At 41.4% G+C, this 25,904-nt stretch overlaps 1 protein-coding gene across 1 annotated transcript in view; it reads right to left on the reverse strand.

Annotated features, from left to right (window-relative positions):
• Positions 1-800: 800 nt before the first annotated feature.
• si:dkey-112m2.1 (transmembrane protein 132C) overlaps positions 801-25,904 on the reverse strand; it is a 139,335-nt gene continuing 114,231 nt past the window's right edge. Inside the window, exons 6-10 of the mRNA XM_058618193.1 lie at positions 17,122-17,265; positions 13,240-13,448; positions 10,290-10,599; positions 3,486-3,677; positions 801-2,977 (exon numbers count right to left, since the gene is read on the reverse strand). Coding sequence (XP_058474176.1) covers positions 1,895-2,977; positions 3,486-3,677; positions 10,290-10,599; positions 13,240-13,448; positions 17,122-17,265 — 1,938 coding nt within the window. The 3' untranslated portion in view covers positions 801-1,894. The remainder of the gene's footprint in view (positions 2,978-3,485; positions 3,678-10,289; positions 10,600-13,239; positions 13,449-17,121; positions 17,266-25,904) is intronic.

The raw sequence follows: 25,904 nt of genomic DNA on the forward strand, positions 1-25,904 counted from the left end.
GTCAAGTAAACAATCAGCTATAACAAATGCTCAATATCCTCCCCATAATCCAACCATTTTCTACCGCTTATCCGAGGTTGGGTAACCGGGGTAGCAGCTTGAGCTCTTCCCGGCCACTTCGTCCAGCTGTTCCGGGGGGGAATCCTGAGGCGTTCCCAGGCTTCTCCAGCGAGTCCTGGGTCTTCCCCCGGGGGCCTCCTCCCAACGGGACATGCCCAGTAAACAGTTACACACTTCATCAGTCCCCTGTAGATTATACTATACCTACAGTAGAAAAACAAGTTATTAATGCATTGCGACATGATTTTCATTTTCATTACGCTACAGGGTAAACATGTTACCTTGGCCTGTCGTGCAGCTCTCATCACAAATTTTGATTGACTTTTGAAAGTGTTTAATCAAACTTCTGCCATTGCCTTGACTCACTTGCTCCATGTTGTGGGCAATGCTCCTGTCACTCACTCACCCAGACGCACTTTCTGGTTCTGAAATTAGGCATCAGTTAATTTGATGTGGATCCCGTGCTCAATAACTTATCTGGTCTGTGTCAGCTGGCAGCTGCGCCGACTGCTTCGACAACACCAGACACTTCATTTTGATATGTTACGAAGCCAAAGATCACAGACTGAAAAAGAGGAATATATTAGACAGATCAATGACTCACACGGCAGCATGATGGAGAAGAGTCACCTTCAGTTTTAATTCATCCAGCAGCCAGTTTTTAAAACAGAGAGATAAAAAAAATGGGCTTGACTGTTACTGACATGTGACAAAAGTAGTGAAGAGGTACGATTTGAGCGTTCGTTTCACAGTTTGTTTCCATTTATTCGGCAACTCCTCTTCTGGGATTCTAAATATCATGTAAAATAGTCAAAGAAACCACATTATTACCAACTTATGTCCAGCATATTAGCTGCAAAATAGACTGATTTTAATGGAACATTATGAATGAATGCAGTGAGTCACATGTGATTGTCTTTTGATAGTCAAGATGGATGTGTTCAGATTTTTTTGTTTGTTTTTTGAAGGATGCAACAGAATCAAAGGGGGATCACTCACATAAATAACCCACTAATAAAAACTAATGAGGGAAAATGCAGGTGCTAACAAACAGTTTTTTTTAAAAACAATATCAGCATATTGAACCAATCCAAAACTCGGCTCCATAATTAATGCAGTAATACTAAACCGACATGTCTCCAGAGGTATTGGTATTAGTTATCTATACACTTTCATTTCAGGGACCAGTCCAGACACACATGCCTCATCTTTAACAACGTCATGCATGGATCTGGTTTCTGGAGACGAGAACTGAAACAAAAACTAAAGCAAAACTGTAACTGAACGGCACTTTTACAAAATGTTACTGTACATATAATATCTGCGAATCAAACTCGTCTATATACAATACAAAATAGCTTTTTTAACTCTCTTCTCTCCTATTGTCTATAATTGCGGACAGGCGACTCATTACAGCAACTCTAAAAATAAAAGCAACAGAGTGCAAAAAATACCAGAGATACAACACTGAAACGTGACAATTTCAAAAAAGGGAAAATGATAATAATCGTATGGTGCATAGTGAAGAAAACTGAACTGCAATTGAAGACAAAGAACAAACATTAAGCAACAACTATCAAGTTCACATTTCGCCCCTTTATAACTACGCTGTGGTGTCACGGTGAATCATGTCCTGTGGTCGTCTGTTTCTCGACCACGTCTGAGTACTGAGGCTGAGCGCACCACCCTGCTGTTTACGTTTCTCAACAGCCCGGTCTCTTTTCTGCACCCTTATTCCTCTTTCCTTCAGTCTCTCCGGCCCTCATTCCCTCCTTAGTCTGAAGGCATTCAGGTGAGTTTCTCTTTAGTTCTGTATAGAAATGCCCAGTGCCCCCTACGCAGTGTTCTTAATTGCATTCTCATTCAGCTTTTCCATGTAGTTCCTAAGATCCTTTGAGTCCCCAAGCTCAATGTCCGGACATACCCATTTTATCTCACTAGTCTGCACTAGTGCTAATGGGCTGAGCACAGGACACCCATTACTGGACTTGACATTGGAAAAGGTCGTGAACTTCACCCTTTTTCTCTTTGTCGTGGGTGAGTTAAGTGACTCATTCCTGTGATCCTTGCCACACGAGCTAAATCCTCCCACACCGGCATTACCACGCTGGGCACCGCCGTTTAATAGCTGGCTACCTTCCTCCAGGGTGCCTCCCATCTCGTCGTGCTGCTGTTGCTGCAGACACAGCCCTTCGTCTTGGCCCAGCCAAACCCAGTCATGGGCATGTGGCATGGCCTCGGGGGCCTCCAGAGACAGCTGCTTGCTACGGTATTTGTATGCGTAAGATATGCAGTTGATTAGAAAAACCAAGATGGCCAGGCAGAAGACTCCCAGCAGGGCGTACATACCGATCTCCAGGTCCGTAAGACCCCGACGAGACGGTAACAAGTCCTCATCGGTGCTGCGGCTGCGAGGAAGCTCCGCCTGATCTGGAAATTCAGAGAAATCGCTTGGGACTCTTGCCCCACTGTCTGCTGATAGACGGCCCCCGTTAGGCCTCACTGGAACCTGGCCCCGGATGGTAGTGGCTCCCCGGTTGTTTAACCCAGTTTCCATGTCAGCGATAGATCCACCATAATACGGAGGGTCAGGCCTCGTTCGCCGGTCTCCTGGTTGTCTGTGCGGCCCATCAGGCTGACCAAACCTCACCTGCACGTTTGCCATTCCCGTGGCGAGAACAGTGCGCCGCTTGCCCTTCTGGCACACATCTGACGGGGTCATTTCAACACGCACAAGCAAACCCTGGCCTTCGCCCTTGGCAACAATAATAGGCCACTTCCATGCCGCAGTATGCTGCACCGCCACCACTCGTTCATCCAAAGAGGTGGCTGCCAGACTAAAATGGGCAGGGTTGTAATTGTCTAGTGGAGTCATCGATCCATCACTGAACTGCAGCCAAGCACTGATGAGGGACTCCTAAAAAACAGACCCACAGAACAACAAGCGTTGGTACAACAGCAACACAATGAGAAAATAGCAGACAGAAAAACTCTAAGCTCCAGCAAAGTGTACAATTCCTATGAATGCATAATAGCAAGTGGAAACAGAGGTACATGATAGAGTAAAAAAAGGCTTTAATTACTGTAGACAGCTAGTTGAAACAATTGGATAGAGTGGATTTGTAACTATTCTCCTGAAAGCCAGATATTTCTCTCTAAGGGAAAAGACAGTAGCCATCCTCCATTTGAAATTATAATTGCATGAATAACTGAGCTGTTCAGTGGTTGGATATGGAAATCAAAGAGACCTCTATATCAAGAGTGAATTCATTATAGAAGAAAAAGAAATACAGTGAACACCCAAATAACCCTGATCCAAATCTGAGCTTAAAACCCACAAAGCAATGTGATGCTGGTGAAGTAAACATTAAACTTTTTTCCCTCCTCTTATGACAGAATGATTAATTATGTCAAGTAGTGAATACCTGTTTGAGTGATTCACTGACTTCCTGTGTGGTTGCGGTGGCGACGATGGCCCTGTTACTCCCTGGGCTGAGGTGCAGGGACAGCGAGAGTCCTGACACCAGCTGCACCCCGAGCTCTGTCACACTCACTCTATCATCCCGCACCCTGATGCTCCTCTCCCCCAAGACGGATGATGTCAGAGGGGACAGCACCTGCAAACACAATTCAGTTCAATTCAATTGAATTTTATTTGTATAACGTCACAACATCACAACATACAGTACATTATCTCAACGGTGCCGAGACGACATTATTGAGAGCAGAGAAATCCAACTATTCACACAATGAGCAAGCACTCTGCATCAGTGAAGAGACAAAACTCCCTTTTAACAGGAATAAATCTGACAGAACCAGACTCAAAGATGTGCGGCCATCTGCCTCGACCGGTTGGGGTGAAAGGAAAAATGTTGGACAGAAAGTTATAGTTCTGAATCAGTCATGACATGTTTATAGAACTACAATGTCATTTATACAAGCAGCAGCAGAGATTGTAGATACATTATACTGATATCAACTGTAACTATGGCATAATAATAATCATGGTGATGATATGATGATAATAATAATAATAATAGCCTCGAAACTGGATCTGGATCCTGCAGCCTGCAAGATGAGGACACAGAGAGAGGGAGAGAGAGCGAAAACATGCTTATAAAATCCAAGCTGATGGTGCAACTGTGAAAAAAAAAGAGGAAGCACTTTGCTGGACACACAGTTTCAGTGTCAAGACATGCTTTTATATTTCCCGCTCGTTCATTGTCATGAGGGTAAATCCCAGCTGACAAGTGGAAGTGGAAGGCATACACAGAAAGGCCCCTTAATCAGACCAGATTTGAACCTTCTTGCTGTGAGTTAACAGTGGTTGCTGGGGAGTCAATGCTATGGTTTGGTTAGGGTTAGGAGAAGATAATGGTTTAAAGGTGAAATATGTGACATGTATAATATTAAGTCATGAGAGATTGAATTGAATTCAGTAATAACAGTGGTGCAGTCAGCACGTTCACAAATACATTTTCATCTGTGCGGGCAGCAAACATAGGTGCTTTGGTTTTGTTTTGGAGCTTTGGTCTGTTGGGCCACCCATTAATGCAGTTCATATCAATTCAACTTCAATCAATTAAATTACACCACACATAAAAGGCCTAAGTACCTTTCTCAAAAAAGGTCCTAACCAGAGGAGAAGAACAAACAAGGGTCTGCAGTGGACATGAGTAAAAATACGAACTCTGAAAATGCAGGGGAATATGAAGACAGACTGCGACAGACATGCTAGAGGGGATACTTATCTCTCGGACAGGGAAGCCACGTGGAGAACTTCGGTGAGGTTTAACTAACTCTCTCTTTCCTATTCTAGTGTATTCAATTTTAGCCAATACATTGTCCTAAATGTTATACTTTGAAGTCATGACAAGGTATGAATAAAGGCCCTGGTATACTTCCACGTCGTGCAAAGAGTGTGTTGGGTGCATGTGGACAGCGCATGCACAAACTGAATTTACGCCCCACCAGTAGGTGGAGTATAAGCCCCACTCACCAAGCAGAAAAAACATTTCGACAACACAAGAAGAAGACGCCAAGGATAGTCATCCGAGCCTCGACCTGGCGACCCTACGAGGGAGCTGCAGCATTGTTCTCTTCTTCTTTGATAGGAATGCGTCCAGACTTGTACTGCCACCCGATGGTGGAGTGGGATACTACAGGACCCAGACGCGCGAGTATACCAGGGCCTTAACTACTAAAAGGAACAAACCATTTTTACTGCAACATTATACAATGGTTTGGAGGCCTTTACTGTTGTAGTTAAAATATATTGCCGTTACCACTTGATGCAAATCGAAGTTCATGGATAAAAATAACAAAAGATGGCAGTTTAGAAACTTCTGACTGTTGATCACTACTCTGAACCTCACGCTCAACGACATTAGCACCTGACTTCTTCCTTTATAGCTATTGACAAAGACATTACATTGTTTACTAGCAATTTCTCAGTCTGGAAGGTCAGTCTGCACTGCTAATAAAGATATACATGGATGGAAAAGAAGAAAAAAAAAAGATTAGATTTTCTGAAGCTAATTAAAATTCATGTACCTACATGGGGAGAAGCGCTTCAATACAGAGACATTGTGATTATATAAACAAGTGCACTAACACAATCTCCACCCTCCTGAGTTGCCAGAGGTGTACGCATATAAATTGTTGTGATATTGTTATGAGAAGAGAATCCCTCCCATCCGCTCCAATTAGGGCTGCGGTCTCTTCTCCAGCTGCCCCTGCACGGCAACGTTTAACAGCCATAATGAACTGTCAGCACGGATCACTGCCTCATTTGTACAGACACTTTCTCCTGTTTTCTTTCCGTTGGTGTATACCTCTTTTCATTTTTCTTTTTTTTTTGCCCCCAAGCAGTCAAGCGGATGTCTTTGAATGATGAAACACATCCCGTCTCCAAATATTGGAACATGGTCTAACCTTACTAGATGTAGGCACGTGGGTTACAAAGGCAGACTGGTGTTTTTTTTCCACACTAATCGTTCAGCGTGCAAACAAATCATTTTCATACCGATGAAAGGAACTCAAAATAAGTAATGGCACATTATGGAAATTGAGGTGTTAGCCGCTGGCTTAATAAGGATCCATCTACATTTAAACTAAGTTGGCAGCCGTAGAATATTCTACAAGCAGCATCATAATAGCTGAACATTGTTACGCGACAATTACGCACTGCAACCCATTTTGCTATAACTTGGAACTTAAGCTTTAAGCGAGTAAAAGTCTACCTGGAATTTTGGATCCAAGCCTCCCAACTTCCTACCTTAACTTTTAACAATATCAGGTTACAAAATCTATAAACTTAGCTCTCAGCAAGGTCGGACACATTTTTTGTGTTCCTCAAATTGATCAAAACTGACAAATGTTCAGAATATACACTGCGGTGTCAAGTTTCCTTCATTCTGTGGCAAACTTCTGCTCCTTTCTCATCCCCTTTATCAAAGAGTCCTTTGTCCAGTTTTCTGGAAACGTCGTGCCTCTTATCTCCTCCATAGGAAAGATCAAAAATGATGTGAGGTCCCTTCCTCACACCAGTCCCAGAGTTTCCAGGTTTGCTCCATTCCACCCCCAGAGATCAATTAAAGAGCACTTCCAGGCTTACTTCTTCCCATTCAAAGCTGTCAGAGTCCTGTCTTGTATGATTTCTGTCTACAACTGTGAAGACTTCCAGTGTGCTGAAATCCCAAACTCCCATTTGCACCTGGATCCAGTCATGTGCGACCAACAACTTGAAATCCAAACTTTCCAAAAGCCATGTCGGACACATCAATTGTATGGACACTATTATAAAAAAAAGAAGAAGCTTATTTTGCGTACAAGTGGTGGATCCATAGTACATCATAAAATGGCGCTTGATTCGTCCCTTTCACTATATCGCGATGAAACTACCAGCTTTCTATATTCACGATCAACGGGCCCACAATTGAAATTCTTCAGTTTCAGGAAAAACAAAATTCAAGCGGGTGATTAAATCCTTGGGAAAATGTAGACATATGCTGTTATGAGAGCCATTTTTCTTGTAGGTTTGACAATAACAGAGGAGAAAGGACAGAGACGGGGAAGAAAGAACCTTCAGATTCACAAAGTCCTTGTCACAGTGCCTACATTTGCTCATTGTGTGTCTTCAGGGTTTGGCTGTCTCACGGCACAGCTCATGAAGACAGTGCTGCTTTGGCAGCCCACTCTCATCTCAGATTTTGGGAGCCTCTCACACATGAAAACGCAATAGGTGAGTGAGCAGAGGAGTGTTAAAGATTTACATCTAAGGTGGATATAAAGTGGAAAAGGGTAACTTGAAAACCGTGAGATACTGTTTAAGTATAGACTATAGATTAAGACTAAACCAGCTTGGTCTAATAAGACGTTCATTACTTCCCCAAATATGACAGATGATGACGATTTAGTCAAAATGATTTACTCATAATATTTGTCGTTCTTATACAGTGTTGTAAGAAAATTGAAATGTTACACAACCAAATACCAATAAGGGTAAACAAGCTGATTATCAAATCCAGATCCTAAATGATTGCACGCACAAACTGTACACAAATATGTACAACAGTGACCTTTATCACTGCAATCACAGTTCAGAGTGTGTTTAACTTGGTTCCCAGATTTTCATGAATGCACTTGTTGTGCTGTTGTGCTGTGTTTATGTACAAACATGCACACATACAGCTGTACACGCGACACATATTTGGTTCATTTCAGTGTGTCAGCAACAGGTGTAGACTGAAAAGGTGAAAGTGTGTCTGTTGCTGGTGCTTCTGGCATCCCATGTGCTGAAGTGACACTCGCTGTGTTATTGGGTGGGTGGCGGTGAGTGTTACAACAGACATCGGACAGCCGTCCGTCCACTTGTCGCACGACCTTTTCCTTTGCTCCATATTTTCGAAATGACCGAAAAATAAGAAGTTTTTCCCAAGGGAATTACGGTGGAAACTTGTTTTCAAAATAACGGGTGAATGAAAAAAGGGGCCTTTGTTACCAGTGAAGCCAGTATCACACTTCCTTCATGGCCATTTTATGTGAATATATTATATTTATTACATATGCCACCTTTTAAAAGTGTGGCTGAAATGCATTGACAGAATCAATAAAGGGAGGAATGTAGTTTCTTTCTTTCTTTCTTTCTTTCTTTCACAATGATCAAGTAAAAGAAAAATAAATGAGAAATAAAGGTCACAGAAAGTGGTGATATTGAAATGGGTTGTGTTGTTTTTATGAAAATTGGGAAAAGCTATTGGAACACGTGACCCTCGCGGTTCACCCATTTCACTAAGTGTTCACACAATTTCTCTGGATTAAACCCAAAAGCTGTGTCCTAAATCAGGAGCATGTTTTCATTCAGAGTGACTTTACCCTCACCACAGTCTACCTGACGGGCATACCAAAGGCTCGACGGAGAACTTCAAACCGACTCTTTAAACATACAAATTGTTGATTAAATAACAGAAACATTCCCAATCAAATCATGATTGCATTTAGTGTTACGATTAACCTTTATGTTCAGCGATGCAATTTGCTCGCTGGCAATTACGCTTTGATAAATGAGATCTTAATCAAGCCGCACTGTAGATAAGAAGCAGAAGCTCATTCCAATCACGACTGCTTGGTCCGACATTATGATGACTGTCAGTCATCAGCGTCGCTCAAACCCAAAGGAAGTGATAAAGAAACGAGAATTTTCAATTTCAAAAGTGAGTTGTATTATGATGCGCCCACAAGTATGAGTTTGCATACATTAGCACACTGAGATGAGCTCTGAATGCTTAAGCGCAATTGGATCCATTATGTTTTTGAGCCCAGTTTGAAATATGGTCTACATTAATCCCTCTGAAGTAAATCATGTAACGCCAAAGTAGAATGACAAACACCCCCCGGTTTCATCAATATGGAACACAAACGCAAGGTGATATGGTCCATTTCTTTTGACCTTTCATTCGGATCAAACTGCGTTCTGGCCGTCAGTGAGGCGGCAGCATTAACACGAAATTAAGTCTCGCCGTACAAACAGCTCAACTGATAAATAAAGGGAGGGAAGATTATGATTGCAGTCCAACGTTCTGTGTTGTGCTATCTTGTAAATGCCAGATTGGCATTTATTTACAGCGCGAGTGGGCACTCATTCAGTCCTGAGGCGAGGACCTGGTTGTTTTATTAGATAAATAGATTTCTCTTTGTGTGTGTGTGTGTGTGTTTGTGTGTGTGAGAGAGAGGGGGGAGAAAAGTGGAGATGAAAGCTTTTGGCATGTTTCTCTGTTTTGTGTGTGTAGTTGTTTTTGGGGGAAAGCTTTTCTACAACAGAACCTGCTCTCTCCGTGCCCGGCCTTCTTCCAATCTCTTCAAAAAACGACTTCAGCCACCGACACGTTATTGCTTTATGAAAGTTATTATGTATAAAACTTGACTACTTCATACATCCAGCAGACACTCCGAGCGACATTAATATTCATTAGGAGTCGTTTTTTTTCCCCCCTCACAACATGATGAATGTGGGGCCAATATTCGCCACTGCATTTACGTGGCTGTACTCATCAAACCCTGCTGAAAAATATCTGGGTTTCTTGTGATTACCAGCGAGTTGTTATTTTTCTCTGACTGTTATTTAGTGCACGACACAAAGTGTAGCTACGCAAAACAGGATTGATGAGTGTAAATATTAGATATAATAATGTAACATTTCAGCTAATGTTAATTCTGATGTTATATATTTTGTTGGGTCATATACTTTCATTGGCCGGAATGTTTTCGCTCTTTAAATCCGCAGAAATCTGTATTTCTGTTCAAGGTTTTTTCATGGATTGTAACACTTTATTCGCTTTTAAATGATGTCACCCACTTAATCTGTCTCTGCTATAACTTCCAGAGTGGATTCCAGAGTGTGGAAGGAAACGTGTGATACCGCTAGTTAGCCAGTGTGTTGTCTTCTTTTTTTTTTATTTTATTTTATGTGTGTTTGTCACTAATGATGGATTCCATGAACCCGCACAGCTTCGCAGTGTCATCAAACTAGGTTTTTGTTATTGTGTTGATTGAGAGACCATGTAGCAGCAGAAATTATATACTGTGTGTGTGCTTTAAATGAGGCCCGAAAATAAGCCAAACTAGGCTAAGGCACGATAAGGATTGGGGATATTTTCTACCTATGCTGGAGTCAGAAACTCGGTGATGGGAAGTCATGCATGCACACACAGACCACACAGATGTACAACCTGCAGCTTGGTGGTCCCTGCGCTCAGTCCGATGAGGACCTCGCCGTCCAGCATCTGAGCGACCTTCGGGTTCTCGAGCCTCAGCGAATCCTTCACCAGCTGTGTCACCTCCACTTGCCAGTCGCTGCCCAGGAGGAAGTTGGGCTGGCCCGCGCCGTCCTCTTCCATGGCTCTTCTGACGTCTCTGGCGGTGTCTGCCACGAAGTGCGTGAGGACGCGCAGCGTTGTGCTCTGATACTGGGCCGTACAAGCGTTGTCCGTCCTCTCGTCTGGCGGATCGTCTGCCTTGTCGTCTGTGACTCTCTCAAATCTAAAACGTCGATCAATTAGATTATGTACAAGTATGAGTAAAAAGTGCAGAGGGGAATAAAGTTTGAAGGTTAGCACCATTGAAATTGCACTGCAACAAAAAAAAATCACTATTCATTATAATTCTTATCATCCTAAATGCCCACAAAGTCTCAGATGTATTTTCCTGCAGTCAAAGACTATACTGTCTATTGTACTGACCTCCTCAAAAGTCACTGGCTCCCACTGTTTTTCCAAAAAAAAAAAATCCATTATAACGGCTCGCAGAGAGACAAACTGCTGCTTTGCTTGGTTTCTCATTTCCTTTAAAAGGGCAGCGTACATATTGCTGCATGACTGCTATTTATTTGGCCAACTGCAGACACTTTGTAGTCATATATCTCGGAGTGTGCGTACGTTTTGTTGCAAATGAAATGTTTTGCAAACACGGCCACGGAATTTCTCCCCGGCTTCTGACATATATACAATATAAAAAAAGGCTCACTCTCTATCTGCGGTAATGAAAAAAACAGCAATTCATATAATCGGGTGATTGTACGCGAAGACATTTCTTCAATTTCTGCTAAAAAAAAAAAAATAATAATAACACTGTGGACAAGAATCGAAGGGGGGGGATGGGAGGAAATGGAATTGAGGCTCCCAGTTGAGAGTTGTCATGACGTTTTATAGTTGAAGGCAGATCTGCTCCACAGACACATTGCTATGGTTGTTAGGCATGTGGATCACTGCTCTCCGCCCACTCTTCTATCATCTATCGCTCTCATGTCACTTGTACAGTTGTGACTGTTGCCCGTGTGCGCTGCCATCGCCACACTCTCAGTCCACGTTTCTCACATCAATTCTTAACATGACTGTCTCCCTCACCTTTATTCTCTTTCAAGCACTGCCTGCCTCCCTCCCTCCCTCTACCGTAGCAGAGGGGAAGTGACAGTGACAGTTTTCATTAAGTTTAATGAGGCACGGCCGGTCAGGCAGAAAAACACTCTGACAGGTTAACATGCTGTGGCCCAATGGCTTGGCATACTTCCTAACCTCCCTTCTCCATCCACTCCACCAGCCCCCATCCCCCCCTCCCCCCTTCTCTCTTGCCTGAGTCCACATCAGTGAAGGGACGGCAAGGTGACATTTGTGGCTGGGACCAGAAACACAGGGTCAGGTCATGTTTGTATCGGTGAGTGATAGGTTAGCCAAAGTGTTGTTGGAGTGTAATGAGGTGGCTTATGTGCTTATTTGAATGAGTGCACTCACACACACACACACACACACACAGACAGACCACAGAAACCTCTGAAGGTTTCTCTCTCCCTTTTTTTAAACTCGCAAATATGCAGATTAACATATTCATATATTATGCAGGCATCACATGCAGTGACAGACATGACCGATGTGACCAGTCATGCATTACAGGAGGGGGTATTTGTGTTAGAGTGCCACCCTGTGGGTTGAAGGGCATCATAAGTAAATGGCAAAAAATAACAAATGACAAAATAAACAACAAATAAAATAGATAGTATTAACCGTTTAACACCTACGCCTCAAAATGTCCACCTGGGACTTTTTGTTTTGCTTATATAAACCATAAAATGTCCTGTGAGTCAGTGCTTTTGCCCAGTTTTCCAGAAGAACTATCAATATCTGGCAGTTATTAACAATTTACGGCGTGTTAAAATAGTGTATTAACAACAAAAACACTGTAGTTGTACACAGACACCAGATTTTGGGTGTTAAATTTGAAATTTAAACAGTATAAAACATATTTAAAATAACATTTGTTTGAGTTTTTGTAAATGGAAACTTATGTACGAGCATTTTTTCCAACACTTTCCTCTCTGGCGAACAAAGACGCTGATTCGCCGGCTTCCTGTAACAGCGCGAGGGAAATGACGGTGATAACGACATGTTGACGTGCAACTTCTCAGCTTTCAGAAACCGTTCCAAATTGTTGCGTAATTACCGTAATTCAAAGTGCACTTATGCAAATGTGTCGTCTGTAAAACGCTTGGTGTTAAAAGGTTAATCCCATAAGGAAAGTTTTATATATATATATATATATATATATATATATACACATACGCCTCAGTGACTGCATCAACATTATTTAGCATTTATAAATAGTACATTAACAAAACACACCGTCACTGATTGTCTGCTTTAATTTGAATGTTGTTGTTTTTGTACAAACTGGTCACATTGGTATTAGGAGGAAAAAAATATGACTTTTTTAACTCAAAGTGACACAGATCGCTGTGTGACTTGTTTTAGTCTCCGCAAATTCCGTGTGACGCTGAAACCTATTACTCGTTTTCTTATAACCTTTTAGGAGATGAGCCGGGTGAATTACAAGACACCTATTACACTTAACTCTGCCTCTGCACCTGTATTTAATGCCTCATGTGTCCCAATCCATATATTTTGCCAAGTGAAGAATGCTAGTTGGATTCTCGTGCATTATTAACAACTACACAGGTTACTGACCCAAATAAAAGATATATTTTTTTTTTTACTCGTCCTTGGATATTATTTTGCATCCGCAGCAATACTTTTAGCATGTTCAGGAGTTCAGTATTACATTTCTTTGTGCTGCAAGTGAGCGTCAGTTTAGCAATAATAATGTAACACAGCATGCGACAGTGCTTCTTACCTCCTGTTCCCGGTACTGACAGGGACCCTCCAGCCCTTAATCTGGCTGAGATCAGGGTCAGCTATATCGATGAGCAACGGGAGGTGGGGGATCCATACGCTCATCTCCAACTGTGCACTGAGGAAGCTGTAGGTGAAGTTGAGCATCACGCTACTTTTCCCTCTCGACTCTTTTCCATTGACGTACACGTAGTCACACCGCTCTGACACCTGGAGGTAAAAGGGAAAGACACAAAGGAAAAGAATTTCAAACTTAATACTAGGATAAAGTATTTACCCTTCCGCTAAGACCATTTTTAATTTCCGATGGCAGCTCTAAGAGCCAGATATTTTTCACTTTGAAAAAGCTTTGACATTTCTTCAAAGAACACCATAAGTCTGCTTACTATAAGCAGATGCTTTTCTCATGCATTCAGTGCATCTGGAACCATGTGTGTGGAAGTGAAAGGACTGCGGTCCAACTTAACAGATGGACCAGAGGGAGGAGACATCTCATCTTTACAGGGGGACACGAACACAACAACTACTCGCTCAAACCACACAAAGATTGGCTGGATAAAGAACAACTCCGATCAGTTGCTGAGATTTCTCAGATGCATCTCCAACGCGGGGAGATTTGACGCGGCGGGGACATCACAAGTGTCTGTCTTTATCTTCAAAGCGCCAGAATATTCTCATCACACATTCTTATCCTCGTAACGGCCAAGTCGCCGAACTTTGTTTGTAATCACTCGCATTTTAATGCGTTTCTGTATCAAACGCCATCATGAGCCTGACTGGCACAAAGGATAACTTCAGCTCGTGCCTTCAATACTGAGAAATACTTCTATATATATATATACAACCTGTTAAAAGGAGACTGTCATCTGTCTCCACTTATTTGTATAAAACCTGGCAACTTTACTGTCAAATAATGTCAAACCAGCGTCTCCCTGACAAACAAAAGAGCTTGGTATCTGACACTTCATTTCCAATTCCTTCTTCTCTCTCTCTCCCACTATATTTGCATCTTCCTGAACAAGAGACGCTGATGTGGTTAGGCTGAAATGAAAAGATTGAGGTACAATGCATATAGTGCATATATAACCTTATATATAACCCTAACCCTAACCCTAGTCATATACATTTTTAATTAGTTTTAATTCAAAGAACTTGTGCTATTACAATTTCTACCATTTGTTCTTGAGTTGTGTGCATTTTTTTATACAGTTCATGTTGTCACTTCGCCGTGGAAACAATCCATCATAATACGATTCACGCATACTTGGAATGTACCCAGAGTGCAGACGTGGATAAGGACATCACTGAATCCGATTGTAGCAAGGACAGGACATCTGAGTCAAATGGACTCGAGGAACAGACACTTTCTATAAAGATTATCATTATTTTTTTAACTTAAAAAGTGTGTGTTTTAAAGCTTCCGTATAGGCAACTTTTTATTTCTTACTTTACAGAAGCAAAATTGTGCAGTTTCATTCGTTAAAAAAACATTAAGACTGGGCTTTAGTTCTGCATTTAGCTGTTTGTTGAGCTTCCTATAAATCGAGTTTAACATGAATAAAAAAAAAAAGGAAAAACAAAACATTAAAATAGCACCAAGGTTGATTTTCTTCTTCTTTTTTTAAATATTCTAACAACATTTTGTTTTGCGCTGGTTCTGAAACAGCGACGGTGGAAGCTGGAGAAAAAAAAAAACCCAACAAAGGTTGACTGACCTGCGTGAACCTGTGCTCTTACTTTTTCGAAATACCATGTGCTTTCTGACCAAATCTGGCATCAAAAGGAAAAACACAAACAGTGGCTGCTTCAACCGAGCTCATCAGCATGGATCAGAGGAAGACCACGGCGTGCACACCCCCCGCCCCCCCCCCCGACTACATCACGTCTCGCTGAGGACATTTGGACAGAAGAGGGAGGACGTGCCACCACCAAAAAAGGCAGAATTGGCTGCGAATTGTGCCACTAATTGTAACACACGGGGCGATGATGTCTTTGTCATTGAGGGGACGTGACCGAACTATTCTTATTCTCACCACATTTCCAGCCTGTGTGTGTGTGTGTGTGTGTGTGTGATTTGACCACTAATATCGGATACTGCAGCTTTCCGGAATTCCACAAAAGAGACACTTTTCAAAAGCAGTCCCCGGGAGGCGCAGCTAAAAATCAAACTCTGGTGGTGTCTTTTAACCTTGACAAAAACAAAATAATAAATATATATATATATAATATCAAATTTAAACATACAAAAGAAAGTTCTCACTGTGAAAGATTAGATATGCCGAGCCCCTTTTGGCTTCATGTGTATAAAATGTGTTCAGTCTGGGATCCCTGGAGACCTTTGTTTTCTCAATGAATACCCATAATAATTAATATCATATATAATTGATACCCATTGGCGCCCGTGCACTTAAGTTTGGAGTATAAATTTACACAAATGATTGCAAATTAGTAAGATGAGAGTAAACATTGACATTAAAGAAGGTTTCTTCAAATTAACATTAGAGCTCTACCCTGAAAAAAGAAAACCATTGCATGTGTTTGGTGCATGTGAGGTTGGAGTTGTCTTCAGGTGACGACACATGGGTGGAAATTAGACCATCAAAACCTCAGCATTACCCAACAAACAACAATAAAGGGTGGAGGAGGCCGCGTCGCTCACTTTTCCCCAATCAGATGAATAGGGCTGTGGAGAACACTGCCGAGGTCAGCATCGCTATGTGTGCTACTACTTCAGTGGATAATTAAACCCTTTGAGAGATCTGCCTGCTCTCTCTCTCTCTCTCTCTCTCTCTCTCTCCCTAATATGCATGTGCACTACACAGAAACACACAAGAGCAGCTCCTCGGTGATGACACTACACACTCGTACATTCTCACAATTAACAACTGCTCCCACGTTATCTTTTGCGTCATACAACGGTGACAGCGGTGAAGGGCAGATGCTGAATCTGAATCTTAGACTTTACATATAGAATTCCTAGCGCTTATATCATTATAATTATTATTGTTATTGTTATAATGATAATATATGTGTTACTTGTGGTTTTATCATAAGACTGCATATAAATACGGACATTGTGTCCCAGTTTGAAAAGCAAAAACTACCTCGAAATGCAAGAAATCTTCACCTTTGAGAGATACTTTTAGGTTGTTTATGGTGGGTTACCTTTAAAAGTACTTAAAATAAAGATTAATGAAAGCTCTGATTATGTGCTATTTGTTATTAACTACATGATTTGTTGATAAGTTAGATAAAATTAGAGTTATGAAATGCTATATAACTAATAATAGGACTGATCAATACAGAATAACCATTAGTGGTATCTGATTATAATACGTTATTAATCTTAGAGGTTAAGGTGCTTCCTTCATCCCTTCTGTCCTTCCTTCCTTGTCTAATTTGTTTGCCAAATAATGGTAATTTATGGGTAACAGACTTATCTTTATCAATACATTTCTTCACATAATTGGTCCCTTTGAGGAAACCTGTGCGTCGTCGAGAAAAATAATGGCTTCCAGTCAGTGTAGCAACACATGCGTTTACAGGCACTGTTTCCCCAAATGATTGCTAAATACGCTGCCGATTTCACTCGACATAGTATTTCTGTGGTATTGATTTGTAAACTGAGGGAGGAAAAAAAAACTTGGCATATTGTTTCCCAAAATAAATAAGCAGATACATAATTTATTCATTGGCAGATTTTCAGGACCTGCCTCCGTAACGATGTGCACCAAACTACTTCTACACCCCGGTTACTTCTTTGTTTGCACATGCTCCACCGCCACAGAGCTAACAACGAAACAGAAGGCAACAAAGATAAATAAAAAAAAAAAAAAAGAAGGTAAAAATTAGAGCAGCTGCTCAAAGCACACGTCCCACCGACCTTGATAACCTGCTCGTCGGTCGACTTGCACTCCACTGACTCTGTCACGTCAGAGATGGCGCCGTCTGTTCCCACGGTGACTACCTTCACTGGCACGGCGACTGTGCGGCCAGTGAGCACGGCCGTGTTCAGGATCTCCGTGTCCTGTGAAGACATAATCAGTATTTAAAAAACCTTTATACTGTATTTTACACTGACATTTATGTACAGCTGTTGGACTATTACTACTTTATACCAAGGCTGTGAAAGGAAAACAGAAAGTACAATTAATCGCTGAAGTTCAATAAATTAATGGTATTTTTTATCAGATTTTGCAATTCATGATTATTTTTATAGTCCATATGAGAAGTATAAAGCAACTCTGAGAAGTATCTTGATTGGCAAATTAATCAGAGAGAGCTACTTTATGTGCTTGACTTTTTGATTATTTAACTGTTTGTAACGACGTCTGCTTCAGAAATGTTTATGCAAGAGTATTAGTTGCAGTTTAATTTTCTCTTTCACACTGGCTGTATATTAAGGTTGGACAGCTGATTATGCAAACGCTCTGAAATGATAAAACGCAGAGGGATTCTGTGACGAAACCAGCAGCTTTATAGTTGCACAACTTTTCCCGTTTTAAAGTAACAATCATCACATGTGACACCCACAAACACCCCCCCCCCCCCCCCTCTCTGAGCAAGTAGCGCTGACACACGTGTGTGAACATGAGATGCCGCACGGAACTCTGAAAGTGTGTTCAGCTCGGTCCTTAATTAACATGTTAATGCTGACAGCCCTACTTCATACCAGTGAGAACGATCTACAGTGGGCACCGGAGCTCACAACTTCTAAGAAGTAATGGCCTTCATCAAAAGAAGAAAAACACAGCAGAACAACAGCTCCAAATATCTCATTTTCAACATGCAATTTAGTCAAATAAGAGCGAAACTGTAAAACCCAACTGCAGTCTGTCTTGTGCCGAGGATAGCGCAACGCTAACTGTGTTTAAAGACTCATTGTTGATGATTATCTTATCTTACATACTTCATTCACGTTTGCATAAATAGTGATTGCATTGGAATTCTCATGTGTGATTTCTTCTTCTTCCCTTTGTTTGTCTGCTGCTTTTTCGGGGCCGACCGACGCGTTTGAAATGATCCGATCGAAATGAGGCGGCGTCGAGACACTTATCTTTAGTGCACTTAAAACAAGAATAACATCGGTTAAATAACAAGAAACACCGCAGGACTTGAACGCACAGTGTGCTGGTTCTTGAAATACAGCCACATAAACAGGGTGAGGAGCAACGTGTTGGAAAAATGTGTGAAATGTATACTGAAAGAGCCGCTGCACAGTATTTGACCCTGCATATACATGTTTGTCAGCAGAATCAATGCTGAAGTGTGTTATTATACACACAAATAATATTTAATCTAATCTAACCACTTTCAATGCCACACCACTGTTTATGTTGTTGCCATCTGAGGCTCGTCCTGTCATCTTCACAACACACTCAACTGTACTAATGAGCAGCCATAAGCAGTGATAGATACTGTATATACTACAACATTATTATACTGCATAAATCACATGGATGCTCCTGTGTATGTAAGTTTAATGTATATGATAATGACGCATTTACTAAATAAATGAATGACTAACAGTACTAGTACTAGAATATTTATCTAATTTACTGACATGACTCTTGATGTTATTCACATTTTCAACATTAATCCATGGAAAACTTGTTCAAATGAGCTTAAAACGGGCAGCGAGTCGATGAATCAGAATGCATTAGGTCGACATTACTACTACCACTGATGTATTAATGAATTCTGATTCTAAATTTAATTTATAACATCTGCCTCCATGTTGCTATCCTCCCCGTGTCCTCTCACGTTACACCAACTGTCCTTCACAATTATCAACCTGCTCTGTGGTCTTCCACTTTTCCACTTTCCTTCTGCTCCATCTTCACCGTCCTTTGTCCGATTACAATCACTGCCCCCCCCCTCGAAACCAAACCATCTCAACCTTGCCGCTCTCACCTTTACCTTCAAACCACTCCACAACCTGAGCCGTTCCCTCGAATATGCTCTAATTTCTAATCCTGTCAATCCCGGTCACTCCCAGCGTAAATCCCAGCATCCTCAGCTCTGCCACCTCCAGCTCCAGCTCCTGTCTTTTTTTTTAAGTCATACATCATAGCAGTTGTCACTACTGTCTTGTAGACCTTTCCTTTCACATTCCATTTTCCATTTCCCCGTTATTATTCATGATACTATCAGCCGCCGTATTTGATTTGCTGTGTTACTTGGCGTCTTTCTCCATTTAACCTTTTACTTTGTGCTGAAAGTTGTTAATGTCTTTATAAATGACAAACTTAATTGCAGTTTTATAGTGCTTTTGTTACCGGCGATAGATATTTTTTGATGAATAAAGTACAAAGCTTTTACGAAAGCATGCTTTTGGACAATGAGTTATTAATTAATTAATTAATTAATTAATTAATTAATGAACTGCTTTATTACCCTTTATCCATAAAAAGTGTGCTTGTTCATATGAGTGAATATGCCCACTTTGTCTCACACTGACAAACAGTTATTTGTCAATATGTTCATTTCCTGACAATCAAGAACTGGGCAGCAAAACATGAGAAATCTAAGGTTTATTAATAAAGCATTCGTCGGAAATTTCTCTCACTCCGCGCTGTAATTTTCTCTCGTCTAATATCTCAGTGATTACTGTCATCCACTTCACCACCTTGCATATTAGTCATGGGCCGTGTTTAGTTTGGAAAGATGTTTTTTAAGTACCTAATTGCAGGAAGCTTAAATCATTCCCTCTCTCTTTTCTCTCTTTTTTTCTCCCCCCGACACACTCTCATGCGCAAACACCTCCTCGTAAACGGGTGCTATTATTTATCAGTCTGACACGTCATGACATGCTTCATGGCAGGAGTTGGGGCGGATTTGACAAAAAAGAATAACCTCCCTGAAAATGAAAATGTTGTGCAGACACTACATAATAAAAACGTACACCCTCAGAGACTCAGAGTTCACTCCTCAACTGAAATGATTAAACATAGAATCGCACTGCATTCAGTTTATTCCAAGCACTAAACAAACAAACAAACAAACAAACGTTGACAGTCTAAGTGCCGGCGTTTCGAGAGATATCACGCGATCATTTTGGAAGTTTAATGCCTGTGGAGAAGTGAGAAGAAAATGAGATCAATTAACATAATGTCTGGTAATCCTTGAGCTCTCAGTTAACGGGTTTTTGCAGAGGATTTGCTGCAATGATGGGTTCTGTTCTTTACGGCCTTTTTTTCCTCCCCTCAATAAAATACCACTAAGAGTAGTAAAACACAGATAGCTCTTTGTTCATCAAAACTTGCTTTCTTCCTTCAAACCATCGTCACATTGATGCCAATGATCAGCTCCTCACGACTCTCCTTATGTATACACACAGATGCTCCCTCAGTCAGGTCTGATAGTATTGCTTGACGGAAACAGATTAGAGATAAAGGATGCAGCGAACAAATAATATTTAATCGTTTCCGTCTAAACAGAGGCAGACCTAAAAATAAATCACAAAGAATTTAGGCACTTTAGTTTAAAAGCTACATCTTCAAATATTCTATTTTCCTCTCACTGATTTATTTCAAAAGTTCTGTATTTGTATGGACACATTTTTTGAAGAAATTGTGTTTTTTTTTTTGTCTTCACCCCACTCTGTTTGTAGTGCACAGTCTATCACGCAAGAGTACTCCGAAATAATGGCAACAGCAATTTCGCCACAGTCGTCGAGAAACTAAAAACAAAGGTGTCTGTGTTCTGTTAACTCTGACCATGAATGGAAAAGTAAAATGTGAACCGCAGCACTTTGAGTTACTTATCAAATACAACAATTGACAACATCTTATTTAACCACCACATGAAAAGTGTGAGCTGAAAAAAAGACTGGCCTTTCTCATTCAAAGCAAAATATCCTTGAGAAACCCTCAGAGACATTCTTGACACAGGTATCATTATTACCTGTTCACTGTAGTTTTTTTTATCCTGGCATGTATTCAGGATCTTCTGTTGTCCAGTCTGAGTTTTTCTTTCCTTATCACATGGTTGTGGCTCAGTGATTTGTGTGCAGGCGACCTACAAAAGCGCTGCTTAGTTTTGAGCATCTGCAAACTCAATAACAAAATCTGCTCTTGGTACCCAACTGGAGGATTTTTGAATGCACTTTTGGATTTGATTTCCCAGTCTGCGGCGAGCCATTATGGTTTTTACATATTTCAAAACTGTCACAGAGTTTATCACAAATCTCTCTCTCTCTCTCAAAGCATCTGTGAGTTGTGTTTGGTCTGCCAAGGGGGAAGGAAAATCTGTTTCTGAAAAGGAGAAATTACTGTAAGTATTTTCGTGTTTTTTTTATCCAAAGTGAGCTTTTTTAGCACTCTTTTGTGCTGAGGCAAAATCATGTATCCATCTCTCCACTTATCCTCTGAGGGGAGTGGGCAGACTGGAGACAAATCCAGTGTCAATGGATGAGCAGGGACCAGCATATAGAGACTAACAACCGTTTACGCTCATGTTCACGCCAACGCACAAGTGAGGGGGCCGGTCTTCAATTTATCAAACCTACATGTCTTTGGACTGTTGAGGAAGTAGGGGTGGGAATCTTTAGGTGCCTCACGATTTGGGTACAATTCAGGGGCCATGATTACGATTACAAAACGATTATTGACGCATCTCTTGTCTCACTGTGTGATCACTCGCCACTTATGTAATGAGAAACAAGAGTTTAATTCATATCCATTATCCATCAACCTAAATGAAATGTGTAACTGCATTGTGACGAAGTAACACCTTGAATCACAATTCACATAATCTAAGACAAAATGTAAATTGAATTGTACAATATGTTTATGTGCTCCCCATAAAGTGCAGTTCGGAGTTCCGCCTTTTCGTACCGTCTATTTTACGTTATTCGACATTTAAACAATGGGAACGTCTGAATCACGATGCATCGAAGAATCGATGTTTTTTCCCCCACCCCTAGGATGGAGAATATGGAAAAGCATGTATATGCCACAGAGAAATGAAGATTTCAGATTTCATAACGACGTCTTAAGAGGTTTTACGGTAAGCTAGATGTGTTTTGGTGAATGTGTAGAGGCCATAACAGCTGCTGTCCACATTTTACACAATTAAACTTAATATTTCTTTAGTTAAGGTTAAGCTCCCAATTTCCTCTAACAAGTCGATGATGATGATACTCCCTTTTAGTAGGAAGTCAGTTATCCCTTGTATATTGGAAGTTTTACTGTAGTTGACCTCTCCTTGGAGGATTGGGCCCTCATTTTTATTGCTTACTTACTTCAAATAACATCCATGCACATTTCATGCTATAAAGCTGACATCTGAGACCTTGACACCTGACGTCCCCATTCCCATGTCCATAATAACATGGAATGCAGTGGCCAGTGTAACAAATGCATAATACAAAAGGTAACATGTGTGTTCTGTTTTTCTGTGCGTGATGAGGTACATTATTATTATTATTACCATTAACTACAGTAACCATTAACACTGGACCTGCACCACGAAGAGAGAACTTCTTGAGCTCCAACAACTGAACCAGGGATTTGAATTTGAATGCATGTTCAATAAAAAAACAAATGATCTCAAATATACAACTGACATATGAAATTTGCTCAAATTCGACAAGACAGCTGGCAAGAAGCGTGTGGTTCAAAAGGCTGTATCTTTTTCCATGAAACCCCTCCACCTCTCAACAGGCATCGCCTGGTTGTCTAATACCCTCCTGGGGTCATGGAGGGTGTAAATGCTCGTCTTATTCCTGAAGCCAATTTGTGCTCAGCGGCAGATAAATACTCCAAATGGGTGCCTTGTTATCCAGCGCACACACAAATGATTCAAATTTATGCAGAGTCAGGACCACGCCGCACATGCAGACATGTTAACTTTGACACGAACACATCCTGGGCCGCCGGACCTTTGAGAAATATGATACGGCTCTCTCCTCATGCAGCAGCTTATCTCAACAACCTCTCATTGCGGTGCAGAGAGCGGAGAAAGAAAAGAGAAGGAAGGCGGCGAGAGGAGGAATAATCGATAAAAGGCCATTATGCTTCAGTGCTGCCAGGGTACATGGGTGGAGTGTGGGGGCTGTTGTGGTTGCGGATGAATGATGTGTAAGGCAGCAGACGACCTACAGAGGTGCTGCTTAAGGAATACTTAGTGTATGTGAGCCTGTGCACAGCTCAAGGACAAACTCTGCCAGTGGAACACAACTCTGGAGCAATACATTCCACCGATCTGTTGAATGGGCCACCATGGAGGATGTTTGTGCCATCCAACAAAATGTAACTGGCAACCACTAATGTATGACTAGGACACACATTGAGCTAGTCTTAGTCGGACTAACAAACCCGGATAATACGATTCATAGTCCGACTACTCCTGCATGTATACGCTTAGTCGGACTGGAGTTGGACTGAATTTCCTGCCCGGTCTTTGACCCGGACGTAGAAACTGTGTCTTTCTTTCAACCACAAGAGCCGTGCTAACCCATCTAATTTGTATCATGATTAACATGTACAGCAGGTACGACACACACAGAACCACAGCACAATCCATCTCGCCAATAAATCGATTTTCTCCTCCGCACGTATACTCAGACTCTGAAAGATATCCAACTGCCTGTCTTAGTCGGAATACGGCCTTAAACTGAGGAGGGTTTATTGGCGAAACACTACAAAAGTGTATAATATGTTAAAGTACAAATCATTTTGGCTTCTTTGTAGAGAGCTTACATTTTGTGTTGTGAAGTGGAAGCCTTACTCAATGAAGAAGAAGGACATCCTTTCTGCAATGTCATTGCTTCTATTCTATTTCCTTCTTCAATAACGAGGCAGAATGTCCCGTGACGAATAAAAAAACGCCGGCTTCCAAATTCTAATCAGTGAGTCCTAGTCAATATCTGTTTCTATATTTCCTGAAGGTGTCTGCCTGACAGATCACACACAAGAGGTGAAGTCACATCAACCTTGATCTTTGACCAAAGTCTAGTCAACACATCCTTGAGTCCAACTCAAAGTTAAAGGAAATCCCTGAGGGCATTCTTGAAATATCAAGTTCAAAAGAATGAGACATCCCGACTTACAGAACATACAGAAGGACAACTTGAGACAGTAATGGCTCCAGCCACTGACTGCTGCCAGATGTGGAGGAAATAAGAATCTTTTTTCCATCCACCGAGCAAACACAAAGTCTCACCCTGTCACGCACAAACATGTAAACATCCCACAGCATGGAGCAGGAGATAAAATGAAAGCAAGGCTGGGAAAATCAACACCTCCTACCATTTGATTTATTCATTTCTTACCCCCCCCCCCCCCCCCCCCCGTCAGTGATACAACGGCGGTGCTCGTGGAACGTAATCTTTTTTCTGGTTATGGCATGGCATGCAGTGCACTGTGCAAGTCAAAGACAAGTCAGAGAAAGGTGCTGATAACTGAAAATGAAGTGGCACATGATAGAACGGTGGGGAGGAAAAATACTTTCACTTCTGAAGACAGTGTCAGTGTTTTCAGAAGTTTCAGCAGTTGAAACTTTTTTTTTAAAATGACCACTTCTGAGGGAAAGGTGAATAAAAGACTATAACTCATTTACTAAATAGTGTCACAGATACTGCATCCGTACTTTATAAAAAAGAAACAAACAAGCGTGTGGACTCGAAATTAGCTAAATAATAAACTCCTTTGTCTCCACTGATTTAACACAACTGGCAAAGCAGATACGACTGCAGTGCTTTGCCACGACCACGACGGAAGGAATACCACTACTGATTATTAAGTCAGAGCCCTCCAGTGATTTATACTCTCCTCATTAATTAGATATTGATTTATTACATAACTTGTTGGCCTGACAATCTGTTGGATTTTGTTATCGTGTACCGTGAGCTCTACATACTTTTAGCGAGATTAAATATTAAGTGCCTGTTGTTCTTGCCTCCTCATATTTTCTCGCTCTCTATCATTAGGGAGAGGAAACGCCAAAGTCAGCAGTGGTAAATCGGCCTCTGCTGACCGATAAAAGACTGACTATATTTTAAAGAAGTGTTCTCCTGTTATTGGAGGTCATTTGGTCGGAATTAGTCAGAGCGCTGCACACTGCTGCACGGGCTCTGGACCTTTGCCGGCCAAAGTAACGATTCTCAAGCCAGACTGACATGAGTCGGTGAAAGGGTAAGGCAAGGCCAGCCAAAGGGAAAATAAACAAACACACAGCAAACAAATTACAGAATGGACAGGCTTAGCTTCAAAGTAAAGCCTGACTGACAAAGAAGCTGCAGCGCGGGTCCCAGGGGGAGGGAAGAGAGAGAGAGCCTGATGTTAGGGTGGCAGCAGAGAAAATAAAGTTTGTGTGTGGAGGACATACACGGTGTGTGTGTGTGGTCTTCATCAAAGGAGAGCGTGGAGAGCTGTGTCTCTGCAACACTGGGCTGCGCTCACCGTTGAAAATGCTCGCACTTGGACGACGCCATGCTCCTCCGGTGTTCTCTGAATTCAAGGGCTGTCGTCTGCCGTGTGAATCAATCCACCAAAACGTTTCCTGCCCTACTGAATAGCTTGAAAGCTATTTTATTTCCATTCCGTGGAAACGTGTTGAAAACAGCTGCATAATAATGACATTATATGCCTGTAGTTTGTTGACCACGGGGATAAGGTGTGTTCACAACCTTTCAAACTGTTGATTTCTTATGTGAGTTATCTT

Source organism: Solea solea, chromosome 19 (genome assembly GCF_958295425.1).
Source record: "Solea solea chromosome 19, fSolSol10.1, whole genome shotgun sequence".
Taxonomy (NCBI): Eukaryota; Metazoa; Chordata; class Actinopteri; order Pleuronectiformes; family Soleidae; genus Solea; species Solea solea.